General features: G+C 36.2%; 1 protein-coding gene across 1 annotated transcript in view; it reads right to left on the minus strand.

Annotated features, from left to right (window-relative positions):
* The window catches only part of KIAA2026 (KIAA2026 ortholog), a 59,545-nt gene that overhangs the window by 23,605 nt on the left and 16,620 nt on the right, over positions 1–19,320 (minus strand). Inside the window, exons 4-5 of the mRNA XM_032205630.1 lie at positions 11,072–11,148; positions 4,230–4,319 (exon numbers count right to left, since the gene is read on the minus strand). Coding sequence (XP_032061521.1) covers positions 4,230–4,319; positions 11,072–11,148 — 167 coding nt within the window. The remainder of the gene's footprint in view (positions 1–4,229; positions 4,320–11,071; positions 11,149–19,320) is intronic.

Raw genomic sequence — 19,320 nt, forward strand, 5'->3', positions numbered from 1 at the left:
TTTGTAAAGGTGTCATTTGTTAACTGCCATTTTTTACTTGGCTTCTTTTTGGGTCCTATTAGCCTATCTCAGAATTTAGATCTTAGATTTCCTTTAAGGATATAAAATTTTCTACATAGCAAAATAAAATCAAGAACTTTAACCTTCAGATTATACTGACAATTTTAAGGCAGTCCATCAGGGGCTGGCCTACTGTAATTCCATAATTAAAAAACATAGTGCTCCATAATGACAAATACAGCGACATCAGAGAACAGTTTACAAGATAGAAATCTAAGATACTATTCTGACAATACCCAGCACTCAAAGCAATAGATGGCAGATCCAAATTACAGTTATATTTCAGCAGTACACAAGGCTGCTGAATAGTCAGGTACTACTTGAGTGCTGGCACCTTTCTGACTCACTTCCACACTGTATGCTGCATTTGACCTTCTGATGAAAACTTCAAGATATTCTCTGAGAATCATGAATAATGAGGGAGGAAAAATGAAATTTAGCACTGTGTACTTTCCTGTAAAGACAGACTAAAATAAAGACTAATATCTTCAGTAGTCACAAACAAATCTTTAAAACTACAATAACATATCACATAATTTCAGAAAATGGTGATAGATTCTTTGCCCAGACTACACGAGGTGCCTTGTGGAAAGGTTCCATTCCTTTCAAAGGTACAAAAGAGACTTCACCTAAGGAGGTGTCACCTCCTGAAGTCTCCTTTCAAGTCACAGTATGCCAACTTCCCTTTGGTTTTTCTTCTACAGCTCCTCACACAATGTTTGTGCCAGGACACATGCTTTAGGACATGCACCAAAGCCAGAAGCCATTCTATATTAGACATTCTTGATGGAGCTACCCACCATCATTTTACAAGATGGTACACAGGGATTAGATTTCCTCCACTTGATGCAAATCCATCAATTCCCTTTTATGCGTGTCCAGCTTTCTTTTTCCCATCTAAATACTCAAACAAATAACAAATCTGCCCAATATATTATTTTCTCTCCATCGTGAAATTCATAAGGTAGTGAGGAGAGGAATTATTTAGTAGCTGAACAGATAGAGAATTTTAGAGCACCTCTGTCTTAGATTGTAATATCCCTAACAACTTCAGCTGCCACAAAAGAGCACTTCTCATGACAAAAGCAGTCCCACTTTCTTTTGTTCGAGATGCTCACTCTTGTCCTTACAGCAACCCTTCAATCTGTGGCAGAAGACAAGCAGAGAGGTATCTGTGCAAACGCACTATTAAGTTGCCCTAGGAAAATGATCTGGGTTAAAACCACCTCATCAGCTGTGGAAAAGAATGTTTGGTTTATTGCAGACTCAATTCACCATGCAGCTGAACAAAGAATTTTGCTACCCTCTCTTATGGAGTGGCAGAGAAAACAGAAGCTGATGGAGTGATGGAGAATAGGAACTATTTTTTGGCAGCAGTTTTCGCTTATGTCAGTTGAAAGCATGTGTGAAAATGAAGCTTCACATCTGAACTGTGGCTAGAGTTCAAGAGGAAAGCAGTCTGGAAAGAAGTAATACTAAGACTGAATTTCTGTTCAGCATTAAAGAATTGAGGTCAAATTTCATTTTTTTTCTCTAGACAGTTACTGCAAACCGGCACTAATGAAAATCTTATCATTGTTACAAAAAACTCAACAGTAATGAAGCAGAAGTGTAATGGATAACTTCTATTCATAGCTAATTCAAATGGTATTGCAGATGTACAAAAGAGTAATGAAAATTCTTTCAAATAGGTTTATTATTTCACTGTTGTGGGAGGAATTGGTAGTAATGCCTACATTTAAAATTATCCATGTCTTTCCTTTACATAACCCTGTTTTAATTTGCTTTTAACTTGCCAAACAAAACTTATTTGAGCTAAGTATCTCTCGTGTCATTTGCTGGCTCCAGATGATGTTCTGAAAAGTGTCAGATATGAGTCCAACTATCTACAAAAATGCCAGCAAACAGTATGTTTACTCATGTTAAAGAAGTCTTATAGTTCAGCTTTTTCATTATAGACTTCAGTACTTCAAAAATTTGGAAAAGGAATTCCTTTTATATAGTCTAGAATTATTTCCTTGGAAACAAAGGACAGTTAGGACAAAGAAAAAGCTTGTACATTAAAGTCTTAATGTAAATTAGAAAAGCTATAGTTTTAATACGCATTAGTATTTACCATAAGCTTTAAAGATTTCTGTGAGAGTTTAACTCAGTAACACGTGTTAACAAATACTATAACTGGTATTACCAAGAGAGCTAGTCATGAAGAAGAAAGATTCACCATTAAAAAAAAAAAAAAGCCATCAAGACAGATACCATGAAGTAGTAAGAACACCACCATTTCCACCATCTTCAGTTCCAAACAAGAAAAGGCCATGAACAGCCTTAAAATTATCATAATTTATCATATTAAAATGAGCTTTCACATTAGGTCATATTTGCAATGTCCAATCAGTATGTTTCACTTAATATGCAAGGCACTACAGAAAACTGAAAGAAATTGAGAATGCTTCTGGAACTGCCACTGCCATTTGTGTCAGAGCTGACAGACAAAAGTCTGCCTCTCTTCTAAAGTTATCTAACTTAATTATGCATGGCATTACTGGCATCAAAAATGCAACTCTAATAACTTCCCTTGCAAAGTGAAACCACATTCTGTCTAGCCAAGTTTGCTAACTTAACATCTTTTTATTTGTATTTTTTAGAAGTATGCAATTTTTAAAACATTTCCAATGTTTTAAATCAATACTTCACTGTTTATTTATGATCATTTCTTCAGCAATTAGTCTTTATTCTTTATGTTGTATTTCTATATCACAAGTGTTTCAAGACACAGAATTATGATCAGATAGAGCTATACAAGCACAAAGAAAGATTGTCCTTACCTCATAACTTCTGACCACTGATTGAGTTGTATCTCAACTCCCCCGTACTTGAGAGTTTGTCTGGTTTTTAAGATGGTGTGATTAGAACTAAACATAGTATTCCTGCTGAAGTCATGCAACTTATTTACATAATGACATTATCAGATTTCAGTTCAAAGAGCAATTATGACATATTTAGCATTTGTCTACCCTTGAACAAGCTTTGGTATGGTTTTACTAGTACTAAAAGTCTCACCTATACTAGGATTATTGATATGCTGATGTGTACTCTAATTTTTGGCTTTTTCTTCTATTGTTGACATAGCCTTTCTGATAACCTCTTGACAATCTTATCTTAGAACCAATCTGCAATTTAGCAACTACAAAATAACTTCAAGTGAAGTCTGTCTTTCTTTGGATGTTGTGACAGCTATAATGTTAAGTGTCTGCACTGAAATTTGTCTTTCAGTGCCTCTCCTGCACCATGTCTCTCTCCTGTATTTAAAAAATTATAAAGAAAGGATGTTTCTGCATGAGACTAAGGATATTCACATAAATTATCATCCTAATTTCTAAGGTATAGAAAAAGCAACTTTTTTGTCTACTACTACTCATAGGAAAGACACAGATTTGCCTGCCAAAGGTTTAATAAAGAAAACTGCAGTGAAAAAGTCATTACTAACAAGAGTTGGCTGTACGGGGCCATTTAAATGAGCACAATTTACTCATTTAAAGCCAGCCCGCACCCTGAGGAGAATCAGTGCCTCCTAACGAAACCCCAAACACAATGGATTCTCTTTCTAATGGTTATTCTTTTAAGTTTTTCAGCTGCATAGACTCTCAGGGTACTTCAGGGAAAATTTATATCTCAATATTGTATCTAAAGCCAGATAGCATGCATTCCTGTACAACCTACTTGAATACAAAACATAAGCAAAGACAGTTTTAGTAACTTATTTGCAAAATAAAAGTTAGAAATCCTGAAAATCATCTTGACAGTCAGGGCACAAGAAGATCTGACCAGTCCTGCATCGACAGATAAGAGAACTCTGCCCAGTAAGCCTGTTGGCAAGTTTGTTCTCAAGGAACATGTTTAACAGAAATGAACTGCTCCTTCTAAGGTATTACCACTACTCACATTTTATTCTGGCAGTGAAAAGTGTAAACAAATAGTTACTGAATTTACTTATCAAAAGAACGTTGTGAACAGTGTACTACATACAGAAGAAATGAAGATTATGGTCTCCAACCTTACGATGTTTCATGCAATCACTGAAAAGGCATAAAATCTTCAATTGACAGGCCTCAGCAAATAACTGGCATAGTTTTATACTCATACAAGAGAAAACTTTTTATGTCACATACCGATTTCTTTTTAATGTCCTCCAGATCTTTGAGTTCATTCTCAATCTTTGTGATTAATTCCCTGAGTTCATCAAGATTAGTGCAAATAAGCTAAAAAACAAATGAACATAAACACTTGGTAATGTGGGACTTGGAAAATGCACAATGAAGTCAAATAAAATCTAAAAGCACATGCTATTACTTGGTGCCAACCATGTGATTTTTATTTCCTTATATTATTTAATGTAAAAAAAAAAAAAAAAAAAAAAGGACCTCTTCAAATCAAATTACTAAGAAAGTAATTCACTTCAGATATAAATTGCATCTCTGCATATGAGCTTCCATTCCAAAATGTAGGTATTTTCTCAAAACTGCAGTGAATGACACAAATTACCAAATTTATCTCAAGCGTAGCAATGAGTCAGAACAGGCTTGAGTACCAAACAATAACTTGGTGAGTTAATATGTGCTAGCTTTGGACTATGCTGTGATTATAATATTATTACACTTGTTACAACTTTGACATGAACAGAACCTTGTATGTTTATATGAAGTATTCCAGAAAGAAAACCTATATATGCCTATCAAAACTCTTTTGTTTTAGCAAAGGTACTATATCTAATGCATTGGAATTTCTTCTTGCTCCTGTTCTTAGCAAACAGCTTTTTACATTTTTCCTTTCACAATATGGATGTCATTTCCTTGAGTAAATTTTTAAAGAAACACAAATGACCTTTAAGTTTTGGCTTACTGTCACTTAGGGCAATTACAGACTTACTAACCTGGAAATGATTAAGCTATTAGATTCGTTCAGGCCACTGCATCTAAAGACTTTTCCACCCTTAGGTGGAAATGTTTTCATTACTATTGAAAACATGTTGAAGTAACTTTAAAAAAAAAATAATCAAATCCAAGTAGGGAAAAAAAAAAAAAAAAAAACACAAAAAGCCCACAAATACACTATTATAATAAAATTGCTAATATCTTTTTATGCCAAATCAGTAACTCACAACAATACATCTTTACTTCAGTTGCACATAATGTTCTAGATTTGGAGTAAATTCATATAAAAAACACTAAGTTGTTTCATTATTACAACACAGAACAGACAATTTCAGCAAAACACATTTCAGAAGCCTCTAATATCATACATACAACTATTTTCATCATATTTGTGTACATTTAAGAGCACTTTAGGGAAATGGAGCAGCTCCAACTAAAAATTTACAGTGTTCATATTTAGAAGTTCAAACTAGAGAATGAATAAGGAAATTTTCACTGTGTTGCTGTAGACAAAATGTGTAAAAATTAACTTCCAGACAGTTTCTCTCTTGATCCAGAAAAATATTATTGCTATGGGCAACTCTATGAGGTTCAATACTGCATGTCTGTTTTGCACGTAAATAAGTTCCAAGTACATAAATGTAAAAGAGAAGCCAAGTAATTGTTTTTTCTTCTCCCATCTGGCCTGCAAGCAAACTTATAATACAGCATTATTATACAAAAATGTGCAAGTTTGTCACATCAAGCCCTTGACATAACTCAAAAAAGCCATAGGTAGAGATTTCCCTTTACAGAACTACATACATTTCCCTTTACAGAACTTTACATACTCCATATGTAACTGACAATTCAGTTTTTGAATTGTATCGTTGCATTTTATTTTCTCATACCAAATGTGTTTAATTCAATGATCAAAGACAAAGCAAGAACTATGAACCAAAGAAAGATACTATCTGTTCAGCCCTGTACTTCATTTGCTAGAAGTGTATGAACTTCTCTCTAAAAGTTCATTTGTAGTAAGGCAGGAGTTTTTTAAGAAGGATGACCAGTATCATGTTAGTTGAATGCTTTCCTGGAAATACCAATTTTATCTTTACCATACAGCTTCCACATGTCATCGGACAATTCATGTTGCCAAACTTGTCACAGGTCCTAGTCCTGTTTCTCCTTTTCAGAACAGTCACTTGAGACATAAGAATCCGATTTGCAAAATTGTCAGTGTGTATCAGTCCAAATTACATCAACATAAAAAATAAAACAAAACAAAACAAAACAAAAAAAAAACTAAAATATATAAAAATTAGTTGTCTTGGGGCTGGTAGTGACACGGAAGAGTAATCAAATCTATGTCTCAGTTTGGCATCAGAACAGATGTACTTCAAGGCTAATATCTGTGTATCACTTATCCACTGATAAAACAATGAAGGTAGCACCAGTTCAGCTTACAGGATTTATTGTCAAAATGAGTTTAGTGTCTGAAACACTCCAACACTGTACTGAAAACCACTACAAAAGCATTAAAGAAGAAATCTGTATTTGTTTATGAAAAGAAGAATTTGAGATAAGATATTAAAGATATACACTGGTTGGGAAGGAGCTTTTTCTGAAAATTCTATCGTTTGGGCAACATTTTTTACATAATGAAACCAGCATGTTGAAGTAAAGATGAGAATAACAGTGCTTTAAGAGTGGACTGTATTCTGTATGGAAAACAGAAGGGGATTGAAACTACAAAGATAAGTAGTTCGAGAATTTCTCAAATTTTAGTTAGCTGGCCTAAAAAATTCTAATGCACTTACGGTCATAAAACATAAAATCATTATAAAATCATAGAATAGTTTGGGCTGGAAGGGACCTTAAAGATCACCTAGTTCCAAACCCCCTGCCACAGACAGGGACACCACCCACTAGACCAGGTTGCTCAGGGCCTCGTATAATCTGGTCTTAAACACCTCCAGGGATGGGGCACCCACAACCTCTCTGGGCAACCTGTTTCAATGCCTCACCACACTCTGAGTGAAGAATTTCCTCCTAATCTCTTATCTAAGTCTCCCCTCTTTTAGTTTAAAACCATTCCCCCTTGTCGTGTCATAATCTGACCATGCAAAGAGTCGGTCTCCATCTTTTTTGTAAGTCCCTTTCAAGTACTGAAAGGTTGCAATAAGGTCACCCTGAAGTCTTCTCTTCTGTAGGCTGAATAGCCTTATAGGCTGCCATTAGGATGTATTAAGATCAGTAAAATCATCGGGAATTTCTAAAATTGTGTTGAATAAGTAATAGCTTATTTCAGCCTTTATTTACTATCTTACTTAACAAGCTTAGCTTATGACTTCAATTATTTTGCAATATATTGCAAGAGAAAAAATAATGCTTTTCAATTATTTACATCATTATTGTTTTAGGCACAGAATTTAAAACTTTTTCTTTTGCATTACATCTACTGACTGTCAGTAAACACACAGAAAATTTTCTTTAGATCATCTTGATAGGGAATCTAGCAGCTATTTCTCATAATGAGACTCTAATATATGTTTCAGTATTCTTTGCTTATGGTTGTTAACTGCATGAACTTAGCAATTCAATTTTCTGCAAGCAATACTCCCTTTGTAAATTGGTGTATATGTTTAAACAGGTTAAGTGAAAGTGAATGCAAAAAGAAAGGTATTGATGTTACAATCTAATGTTCCTGTCACATTCTGACAGTTCACTGTCGTTTCACACACTGCTCATGAGGAACGTGTTCTAATTATCTATCATGAGAAAAAGAATCTGTAGAGAAAAAAAAACATTTCCTTCATGACTTACAGGGAGTGAAAAATTAGTCCCTATTCCCTATTACACAGTGACTTAAAGATCTGGGTTGTCAGTATTTCCATAAATGTAGAAGTCATGTACATCAGTCATGTACATGTTTACTATATACAGGCATTTTCAGATCAGGCGTGGGACTTACTACATATGGGCTGAACTTTCACAGGCAATAAGCATCCTGTTTCTCAAATGAACACAAAGGAAGCTTCAGGTAAATTTGCAAATTCAGTGTTAAACTTCCCCCTTTAGGATACAGTCTCAGATTCTGGTAATCTCTCAAACACCTTCACTGCTTTCTAGAACCCCAAGGAGGAAAAACAGGAATAAGAAATCTCTGCAGATTTTTCTAAGGCAAGACAAGCACCATTCCAACTTGGGACCCTCCAGTGATCCCTCAGAATTAATAAATGAATTTTGTCATTATAAAAAAAAATTGAATCTGTGGATCTATTCACAAATACACAGCTAGTACACTCCCCTGGATCATGGATGCTCCCTCCTTGACCCTATTTAATCAGCTGGAACTTCAGCCAAGGTTTGTAAACACGGAACACTTCTGTGTGGTTTTGTGCCTAAATTCAGGTTATCTGCATGATTTTAAGTTACTTTCCCATGAAACTGTTCTTTTCTTGCTGCAATTTCCAAGTGGAAAATATCTAGATACCTCCTTTATGAGCTCTGTATTTAACATAGACCACTGCTGATGAAAGCTGAAACTGTTACACACAGTTACAGAAAAGCCAAAGTGTTAGCCCAGTTCCCTGAAACGTGTTCCTTCTTTAGTTATGGTATACAAAGGTCTATATAGCTACCTGTGTATATAGGGATGGGAAAAGACTGGTAGAAAACACTACTGGATATAAAGGTACTTTGTAACAGGGACAGAAGTATAAAAAAAAAACACCTCAGTATCCTTCCTGTACAGGAGTATAATTATTGCCATTTCCTTAAAACATTAACAAGAAACAGTAACTATAACCTTGTAAATCAGAATTTATTTTAAAAGGAAAAGTACAACAATATTAAAAATATTAACAAAATATTAAAAACAGCATATGTTTTGTGTGCTTTTATTTGGTAAAAAGACTTTAATTGACAACTGCTTTTTTAAGAACACCCTCGAGCTAAAAACTTGGTATAAGGTCTGAAATTACATATAAGTAGGGAGTGATGTTCATTGATTTTCACTGACCTGTGCTTTCACTGTTTTGTCCATGACATTCAAACTATGAGAGAATAGAAAATCTGTGTGATATGTTTCCTCAAAAAGATGTTTAAAACTGGCATTATAAATGTTAGGATTATTAAACACATCCTAATTTTCTTTGTTGTTGTTAATAATCAATTTTAATGTACAATTTGGGTCATTTAGTCTCTGTGACTGCATACATTAAAAAAATGTAATAATATTCATTTTCTCAGATAAATGATTTATTTTTTATTTTTTAATTTTTTTTTATCAGGTAAAGGATTTACACTAAGGTGCAGGATCTATTCCTATGAAATAAAGTGGCTTTTAATATGGCTTTTATTTTTTTCTTAATTTCTTACATCTGTAGACTGCAGGCACATAAAACGGCATAGAAATTTTCAAAAAGGTTTCATTTATTTGCTTTCTTCCTTAAAAGACCTAACGTTTAGATATGAATTACAACATCTTTTATGGTTATACCCTCCCTTGCATGTTACACTGTAAAGACTGGTCATATCAAATATTTAAAAATATAGTCTCACCTTCAAGTATTCGTAATATCTTATGAAATTTGGCAATCTATGTATGTAAAGTATCAAGATACATGCTTTACACTGCTGGTGTACACTAGTTTTAGGAGTATTGCAAATATAAATGTTTTAATATTTGCAAGTGTTTGCGGCACATTATAATAGTCCTGCCTGTCGTCTTGAAAAAAGAAATTTAAATGTTTGAAAAGTTCCCTAATAAGATTAAACTGCTCACACTGACAGATCCTACTTTCACCTAAACCAGATGTAAAGCCTAGATTTGATCAAAAGAGATGGGATTATTTTGTTAAATTTTAATTAACATTTTACATAGGTAAATGTAAAAACGTTAATTTTGCATTTAAATAGATAAGGAAGGAAACATACACTTTACCTCGGTTAGACAAGAAGTTACGTTAAGTTTTAGATAATGCTTTAGGAGGACTATTTAAATGCAGTAGTTAAATAATGTAAAACCCATTTCTAACTTAACTATGTACATTCATAGCATGCAGCAAATGTGCTGAGAACAACAAAACCAACAATTTTTAGACGCTACCTACTTTTTGGAGTTCACAGGAATGATTTTAGTCACTACCACAGACACACAGATGAAAGTCAGAATACATTTAAATCAGTCCTTACTCAATACTGACCACTACTAATCAATTTTACCACCAGAAATTCTAGTAACTCCACCATTGTCATAATGGATGAAGATAATTTATTGTGAGGATTTTACAAAACAGTCGTAGCTTATTCTATTGAATAATAATTTCTATTTATTTCTAAATAAATTCTATTAGTTGTAGCTAATTCTATTGACTCAGAAAAGCACAGATGGCTTTCTGAAAAAAAAAAAAAGTTTTATAAAAGGATATTCTCAGAACCAAATGAGAACTTCAATTCAAGCAAGTATGCATACATAAATGCTGACTTAAAAATTAGGTACTTTAATACTTCTGTTACAGTACCATAAAAAACATATTATAATTACCACTCTCTGCATAGTGCTCTCTGGTCTAAAGGTCAAGTGCAGATAAGAGGTGAAAGTTACAAACAGGATGAACACATGAACATACAGATTTTTTTTCAAATCCTTCAGTAAATCAAGCTAGAATTCAATTCAAGGCTCACAATGAAACACCTCATTAAAAAAAAAAAAAAAAAAGACAAAACAAACAAACAAAACAAAAACAATGACAACACAAAAAATAACACAAGTAATTTTATCCTGGAAAATTATATCTACCTTATAAATTCCATGAATAACTACTGGTTTTCCATGTTTTGTCCTGCATCAACCTTATCTGAGATCTTAAACAATACTGTGAAACACTATGTAAGCTGCATATAATAAAAAATGCTGAAATATTTTTCTATTTAGAAAATGTGAAATGCATGTTTAAAAACATTATTAAACCTTTTAATCTGGAAAAGGGAAATTTACCTTTGATTAGGATTTCCAAGTTGTGTAAGACAGTAAAGGACTTAATATATAGGCATTCAGCTTTCAAGAATTTAAAACAAAAATTAAAATTATTTACCTGAAATTCTGGTATGGCAGACTTTGTGACACCTTTCCTCTTCTTTGTGATTGCTTTTTTAGATACCGATTTTTTTCCTTTTAAGATTAAAAGAGAAAAGCTTCATAATGCTGTTGTACTTCATTAATAAAACCAAATTACATACAGACTTTAAAGTTAAACTATAACTAACAGATGGCTGACGGTGAGTCACGTAAACATGACGAATCAGAACTAGACGCAGCAAAAGCAAACATTAAACTACAAGTATCTGTGGAGAAGTCTTTTCTCAAAAAAAAAAAGAATAAAGAAAAAGAACAAATCCATTACAATGCTCATAATATACCACTGAAAAATTAAGGCAACACTGCTAGAAATTTAATTCACAGAATAAACATTCACATCAGTGTTCTGGAACAAGCAAAATCCAGAAGTTATGCCACAAACTTAAGAAATATAGTATCTTACCTGCAAGGTATGTTCTCTGACACTGCAAAGTGAACTACGTATTAGGGTCTGGGACCTCTTTATGTTACAGTAAAAAATACCCTCGAAGCGCAAGCAATATCGGGAAATCACTAAACGGATATGCTAGTTACCAATGAAATTGGATTACTGATATGGTTACTCTGGTAGTGGCAAAGCCTAAAGGTTTCAGAAAAAACACCTTCCTAATAGGGCCCTTCCAACCTCGTTATGCTATATTACACTATATATGGATGTAACAACAAAAAATCCTGAAGACAAAGCAAGTGGTCAACTGCGTAAAGTACCAGGATTAACAACAGATTACACGCATTTCTCAAAACAAGCGGCTGCATCACCGTCTTATATAAGCTCAAGACAATGGAGATTCTTACAGTTATTTCTACATTCCTACGGCAAACTTTGACCTATTCATTTAGATTAAAACCATCACCACAAGATTTTGCCAGTACTCACATTCTGGAGTCCTAAGCATTAATTAAAAACCTAAGGAGTCATACAAACTATGCTGATTTAATTGTCAAATAGAATCATCACAGACTACTTGCTTTAACACAAATAAAGTCAGATTTGATATTCGTATTTATGAAAAATAGGCATGAATTGCATTTTTTCCTAATAGATGCTTGCCTGTCTGTGCAAAGATGTGCATACATACACACACACAATTATACATGTATAATTAAACAAAACACATTGAGAAGTTCTTCATATCTCAAGATAAAAAAATCAATCATTAACCAATATGGCGAGGAGGGGAAGAATCAAATTCTTATTTTCCACTTATTACATCGTGAGCTTTCCTGAACATTGTACCTGAATCTGAAATAAAACACTGTTAAGACAGGGCACAGGGCTGGTATCAACCCTAATTTGAAACTCCACATACTGAACATGTAACAAAATTTAAACAGCCCTCAGCTACCAAAAATAAGAGATCACAGACTTCACATTACAGGAAAAGTGATAAAAATAAAGAAACATGTTTTATTAAAACAATGACCCAAACATTTTGACAACATGAAAAAAAAAATAATTATCAGTATTTTTATTACATATTTTAAGGAATCAACTGCATTCAAAACATATTTGCTATGATTAAGTATAATGCTGTTCATTAAATGAACTAAACCTAATACAAACTTTCTTGACAAACTGACTGAAAATTAAGTCTGGACATATGGTGGTTACTTAACACCATAAAGCAATGTTATCTGGCAAGAACATGAAGAAATAAAAACACGGGGCTGCCAGACCATCTTGCTTCATCTTTAAAGAAAGAATTTCAATCCCAATATGATTAAAATTAAAATGAAAATTTTAAAATATGTTGAAAATACTGAAATAAAATAAATATTTCATATTTTCAGCTTCAGGTACTGTACGATGCAGTGTAGTTTGAAAAAAGTAATGTAGATAACAGAAATGTGTTCTCTCTTTGCCCCAGCACTCCCTTCTGGAACAGTGGAGAAATGAAGAATTAATAACCAAAATCTTAAGTAAATATTTCTTCCATTGCAGCAACACCTGAAGTACATGCAGTAGGAAAGATATGGGATAACAGACAGAACAATAAGAACAGAAAAACTGATTAGAAGCACAAGGAAGTTGAGCCCAATCTACAATGTAATCTGAATCGAGGTTTTTTAAAAAAGAAAAAAAAAAAGATTTTTAGAAAAGAAGGGGGTAAAAAAAATAAATGAAATATAGCCCAATGTATGCATTATCAAAACATGGCTAATAGAATATATGGGCCATAAGACCCACACAATTAGTTCCCTAGCTGACATCCTCTGTGAACTAATAATATACCTGTAACAGTGTAGCACTGCAGTCTCATTCCCCCTTTAACACACCAGATGTCCTATGGTGCTAGCACATACCACAAAACAAAAAAAAGGAAAATGCAACATGTATTTGCACTACTAGAGAGAATTAGCATATATATAGCAAACTAACTTTGGGAAACTCATCTTCTACCTTAATAAAACCCTTGTATGATAACATATTTAAATTCAAAAGAAGAAAAGTTATAGCAATAGTATTAAGCTCTTAAAAAAAAAAAAAAAAAAAAAGTAATCCCTGGTTTTCCTCATTCACCAAATTCTAAATGAAAATTTTGCTCCAAAATAGAACAAAACAAAACAAACTCAATAAAGGAAGGATTTAAAGAAACTTTTACTTAGCACTTCCTGGGGTAAACTCACCTGTGTCCAGTTTCCAGACTAACTTTGGTACCTACAAGTAAGTGAATTTGAATATTTTAAATGTGAATGTCTTTTAATAAAATTATGAAGAATTAGATTTCCACAGTAAACATCTATTGAGATCTTGGAGTTTAGATTCTAAAATGACAAGCAGATGTGTTAAGCAAAAACAGCAATGGCAAGGGAGGTCACCCTCCACCAGCTGCCTAGTACTGGCCCTGTCACACAGAGCATGGCCATGCAAGCACGTCAGCCCTACCTCCACAGAGCACAGTCACTAAGCTGAACCGCCACTCCCGTATGGAGAATAAGGGGTTGAACAGGCACCCTGTGAGCGACAATTTCTCAAACCACTCCCACTGAAATCTGCTAGAGCTTTCTTGCCCATAAACCTAGGTAAAGAGACTGCTTAAAAGGGTTCAAATGACTCACTTCAACAAACAAAGTAATGTTACTGAGAGCAGCTGGATGTATTTTGAACCATAGCTCACTGTACCTTTCAGAGCACACTCAATGTACACATTTAATTGCTGAAAAAAATCAGAGCCAGAAAAACACAACAAAATAATAATCAAATAAATAAAAAATAAATCCTAATAAAGAAGCTGTTATGCATCCTTTCTTCATGTTACCTGCACTGACCCAACATACCCTGCCTGTTTCCCATCTTTCAGTCTCCTGCTTTTACTAACTGTAATTTAGAAAACATTCAACAATAGTTCTACACAGAGATAAAGTAGTCACAAAATAACAGAATGGTTGAGGCTGGAAGGGACCTCTGGAGGTCATCTGGTCCAACCTCCTTGGCTCAAGCAGCGACACCAAGAGTGGGGTGCCCAGTACTGTGTCCAAGCAGTGTCCAAGCAGATTTTGAAGATCTCCAAGGAGGGAGACTACACAGCCTCTCTGGGCAGTTTGTGCCACTGAACATCCAGTCATTTCAGTACAAAAATTCTCATAGGGGAACAGAGGAACAGTGGCTCAATAAATAGATTTCTATCTTTAGAGGTCTTCAAGACATAGCTAGACAAAGTCACAGCTGACATATCTGGCATCTGTGACAGCAGTACATTAAACAAGGAATGAGACTATGTGACCTCCAGAGGTTCCTTCCAACCAACTTTTCTATGCCTGTGGCTCTTTAAAAGACTACCTTGCAGGGTATACATACATTAGTAACAAATGCAATCAGTAACTCAAGGCTGCACTGCACAGATGGAACATAAATCAGACAATGCTTTCACCCAATCTATTTGTTTACACTTCTCCCTAATCACATAAGAATGAAATGATAAAAACACTCTCTATCAAAATAAATCAAGAGTTTCCCAGACCAAAACAAGAAGACAGAAGAAGATGATCGGGCGGTCACCAGTGGGGTCCCTCAAGGCTCCATTTTAGGGCCGGTACTTTTCAATATTTTTATAAACGGTCTTGATGTAGGAATAGAAGGTATTTTGAGCAAGTTTGCTGATGACACCAAACTTGGAGGAGTTGTGGACTCAAATGAGGGTGGAAAGGCCTTGCAGAGGGATCTGGATAGGTTGGAGAGCTGGGCGATCACCAACCGCATGAAGTTCAATAAGAGCAAGTGCCGGGTCCTGCACCTGGGACGGGGAAACCCTGGCTGCACGTACAGACTGGGCAATGAGACGCTGGAGAGCAGCCTAGAAGAGAGGGATCTGGGGGTCGTGGTAGACAGCAAGTTGAATATGAGCCAGCAGTGTGCCCTGGCAGCCAGGAGGGCCAACCGTGTCCTGGGGTGCATCAAGCACGGCATCGCTAGTAGGTCAAGGGAGGTGATTGTCCCGCTCTACTCTGCGCTGGTGCGGCCTCACCTCGAGTACTGTGTGCAGTTCTGGGCACCGCAGTACAAAAAGGACATGAAACTGTTGGAGAGTGTCCAGAGGAGGGCTACGAAGATGGTGAAAGGCCTGGAGGGGAAGACGTACGAAGAACGGCTGAGGTCACTGGGCCTGTTCAGCCTGGAGAAGAGGAGGCTGAGGGGAGACCTCATCACAGTCTACAACTTCCTCGTAAGGGGGTGTCGAGAGGCAGGAGACCTTTTCTCCATTAACACCAGTGACAGGACCCGCGGGAACGGGATTAAGCTGAGGCAGGGGAAATTTAGGCTTGACATCAGGAGGGGGTTCTTCACAGAGAGGGTGGTTGCACACTGGAACAGGCTCCCCAGGGAAGTGGTCACTGCACCGAGCCTGTCTGAATTTAAGAAGAGATTGGACTGTGCACTTAGTCACATGGTCTGAACTTTTGGGTAGACCTGTGCGGTGTCAAGAGTTGGACTTGATGATCCTTAAGGGTCCCTTCCAACTCAGGATATTCTATGATCTTGAAATACTGTAGAGATCTTCTCCTTCAGTAGTTGCAACTACATAAAGGAAGTTACTGTTACACCTGCCATCTGGAGGCACTAACAATGACCTCCCATTCCAATAGTTGTAAGTTACTTTTTGTGTGCTAGAGAAATACTTACTTGGACAAGTACTCAATAAATGTTTTATAAAGATTAATAAATAGATATTAGTGTATTCTTATTCCTGTGCCTGCTACGTGGCAGTACTTGCAATGAAGATTAACACTGTACTGTATTTTTTTTTATATATATAAAGTTCAACTTCAATTTCAATTTCACCTTGAGTACTGTGTTCGGCTTTGGGTCCCTCACTACAAGAAGGACATCGAGGTGCTCAAGAGAGTCCAGAGAAGGGCGACGAAGCTGGTGAGGGGCTTGGAGAACAAGTCCTACTTTATTCCTGTATAAACTGTTATTCACCCACTACAAAGATTTAAGTGTGACACGATTACTAATTATGTCTCCACACTGATTCTTCCAACAGGTTCCATATCTCTCTTGGGTTTCCTTTCAAAGGAAAAGAGGATATGAGACATCCTACCTTGGACAGAAGTTGCAACTCTCATCTCTCTTCCCCTCCCATACCGCAGGAGGGGATCAGCTCTTTGTATTCTACTTCCAGTATGGACAGAGCTAAGCCATTTGTGAGGTTAGGGAAGAGACAACTACAGACATCTAAGGCAAGTGCCCTTCCATGTTCACTGAACAAATCAACAATGTGCAACAAATGAGTGCTCCTTTCATTCTCTACCAGAGAATAGAGGGGGGAAATAAACATCTTATTTTTCAAGCTAACTGCAACATTTTAACCTAAATTAAACTAGAATTCAGTTATCTATGGATAGAAAATAAAAACACTCTAGGAATTTGAGATAGTATTTCTCTCCAATAATGTGATACCAACCTACACTCAGGGCTGGTAGCATCACAGCACAAAAGCTGAATTGATACTTTTCCTGACTTCACCTGCTGACACGACAACTTGAACATCAAACTGAAACAAGTACACTGCCAGTATGCTTTCAATCTACAATAAGGGACAGTGCAGTGGTGTGACACTTTAGCTATCACACTATTTTTAATTTTTTTTTTAATGAAAACAAACTCCATCTTGTGGCAGGAATGCAGGAAAATACCTTTTTTTTCACCACAGAGCAAGCCTGTGCTCACCCCTAGAAGCTGGAAACTGTATTAAGCACACACAAGTAACATTAACCTGGATACCAGACAACTTGAATATGTTAACTAGGATACCTGTCCCACTGGACAAGTTATGAAGTTTGAAGGATGATGAAGGAAACCTGTACATTGAGCATCAGCATAAGCCAGTAACAGAGGTAGCTGAAAGCAATGAAGTAAATATGAAATAAATGCTGTTCTCTGAAAAGTTGATTTCAAAGTAACTGAATGTTCTAGGGAGGGCACTCACTGAAATTCTGCTCGAAACAATGTATTCCTGGTTTCATGTGTCACTCAAGTCCTTAGTTAAAGACAGTATTTAATAAAACAAACAAAAAAAGAATAAATGAACAAAAATAACTCGAAAGTGAACAATTTTTACATCACTGCTTTTAAATTTAAAATTCTAAATTAATGGTGATCATCAGAGTGAATGAAGCAGAAGAAATACAACTTCAGTGAAATACTTCTGATTTGAGCTATCATCCGTTCTAATCTCAATTCCAAAAGATAGGATGATTTCTGACTGATAGTTAAATGCTGATTGTTATTGATTTTCCTTCATCATTTCTTTCCTCATCTAGCGATCCAGTCAGCAGGGATTCATGCTTGGCCAGTTTGATAAACTTCTGCAACAAAATGCCCAGCTTCACAGATGAGGGGAGAGCAGTGGACGTTGCCGACCTGAACTTCAGGAAGGCCTTCAGGACACTGCCTCCCAAAAGGACCTCAGAGACAGGCTGCTGATTTGTGGGGTGGATGGGCAGTGAGGTGGACTGAAAACTGGCTGAATGGCCAGGCCAAGCAGGTGGTGACCAGTGGAACAAAGTCTACTTGGGGGCCAGTAACTGGTGGTAATGGTAACACCACGGGTTAATGCTGGGGGCAATACTGGTCAACATCATTATGAACAATCTGGATGATGGCTGTGCTGTACCCTCTCTCAGAACTGGGAGGAGCAGTGAACATGCCAGGGGTCATGCTGCCACCTAGAGGGACCTTGACAGCTGGAGAAATGGGCTGACAGGAAGCTCAGGAAATTCAACAAGGAGAAGTGCAAAGACCTGCACCTGGTCAGGAACAACCCCAGGCACCCAGGTGGAAAGCAGCTTGGCAGAAGAGGCCCTGGGGTTCCTGGTGGATACCCAGCTGAACAAGAGACAGCTTGCCTTTGAAGCAAATGGTTGCCAGCAGGTGGTGAGAGGTCACCCTTCCCCTCTGCTCAGCATTCGTGAACCTGCACCTGGAGCATGGGGGCCAGTGCTAGCCAGACAGCCGTGGAGAAGAGAGTCAAATTAAGGGCCACAGAAATGGAAGGACTGGAGCACCTCATCTATGAGGAAAAGCTAAGAAAACTGTGATTGTTCAGTCTACAGAAGAAAAAGGTCAGGGGAGACCTTACCAATGTATATAAATCCTTAAAGTGATAGTGAAAAAAAACATAGCCAGGCTCATTTCATTACTGTGCAGTGACAGGACAAGAGGCAGTAGGCACAAAATGAAACATAGGAGACTCTGCCTGAACATCAGTAAATTATTATTATTTTTTGAACTGTGCAGGTGACCAAGTACTTGCACAGGTTGGCTAGAGAGGTTGTGGAGTCTCTCTTCTTGTAGATCTTCAACATTCGCCTGGACAACATCCTGGACAACTTGCTCTGGGTGACTCTGCCTGACCACAGAGGTTGGAAAAGATGTCTTCCACAGGAGCATTCCAACCTGCACCATTCTGTGATTCTACAGATTTATGATTTCTGATCAAGTCATTTGTTTGACAAAGTCGTTGCTGAGAGTGAAAAAAAGTTCACATCTACAGATCTTTTACATGTATTCCTTTTAAATAGTATGCTGTTTGAACACTTCTGTTCTAAGATTTACTGGAAATCAATATTTTATTAGAAAAGAACCCTTTAGCCAGCTCTGAAAAAAATCTTAGAAATGCTCTTGACATTTGTAAATTACCTCAGCAAGAGCAATACAACTCATTTATAGTTATCATAATGTAAATCATCTTGACTTGGGAA

The sequence above is a fragment of the Aythya fuligula genome, chromosome Z (genome assembly GCF_009819795.1).
Source record: "Aythya fuligula isolate bAytFul2 chromosome Z, bAytFul2.pri, whole genome shotgun sequence".
NCBI lineage: Eukaryota > Metazoa > Chordata > Aves > Anseriformes > Anatidae > Aythya > Aythya fuligula.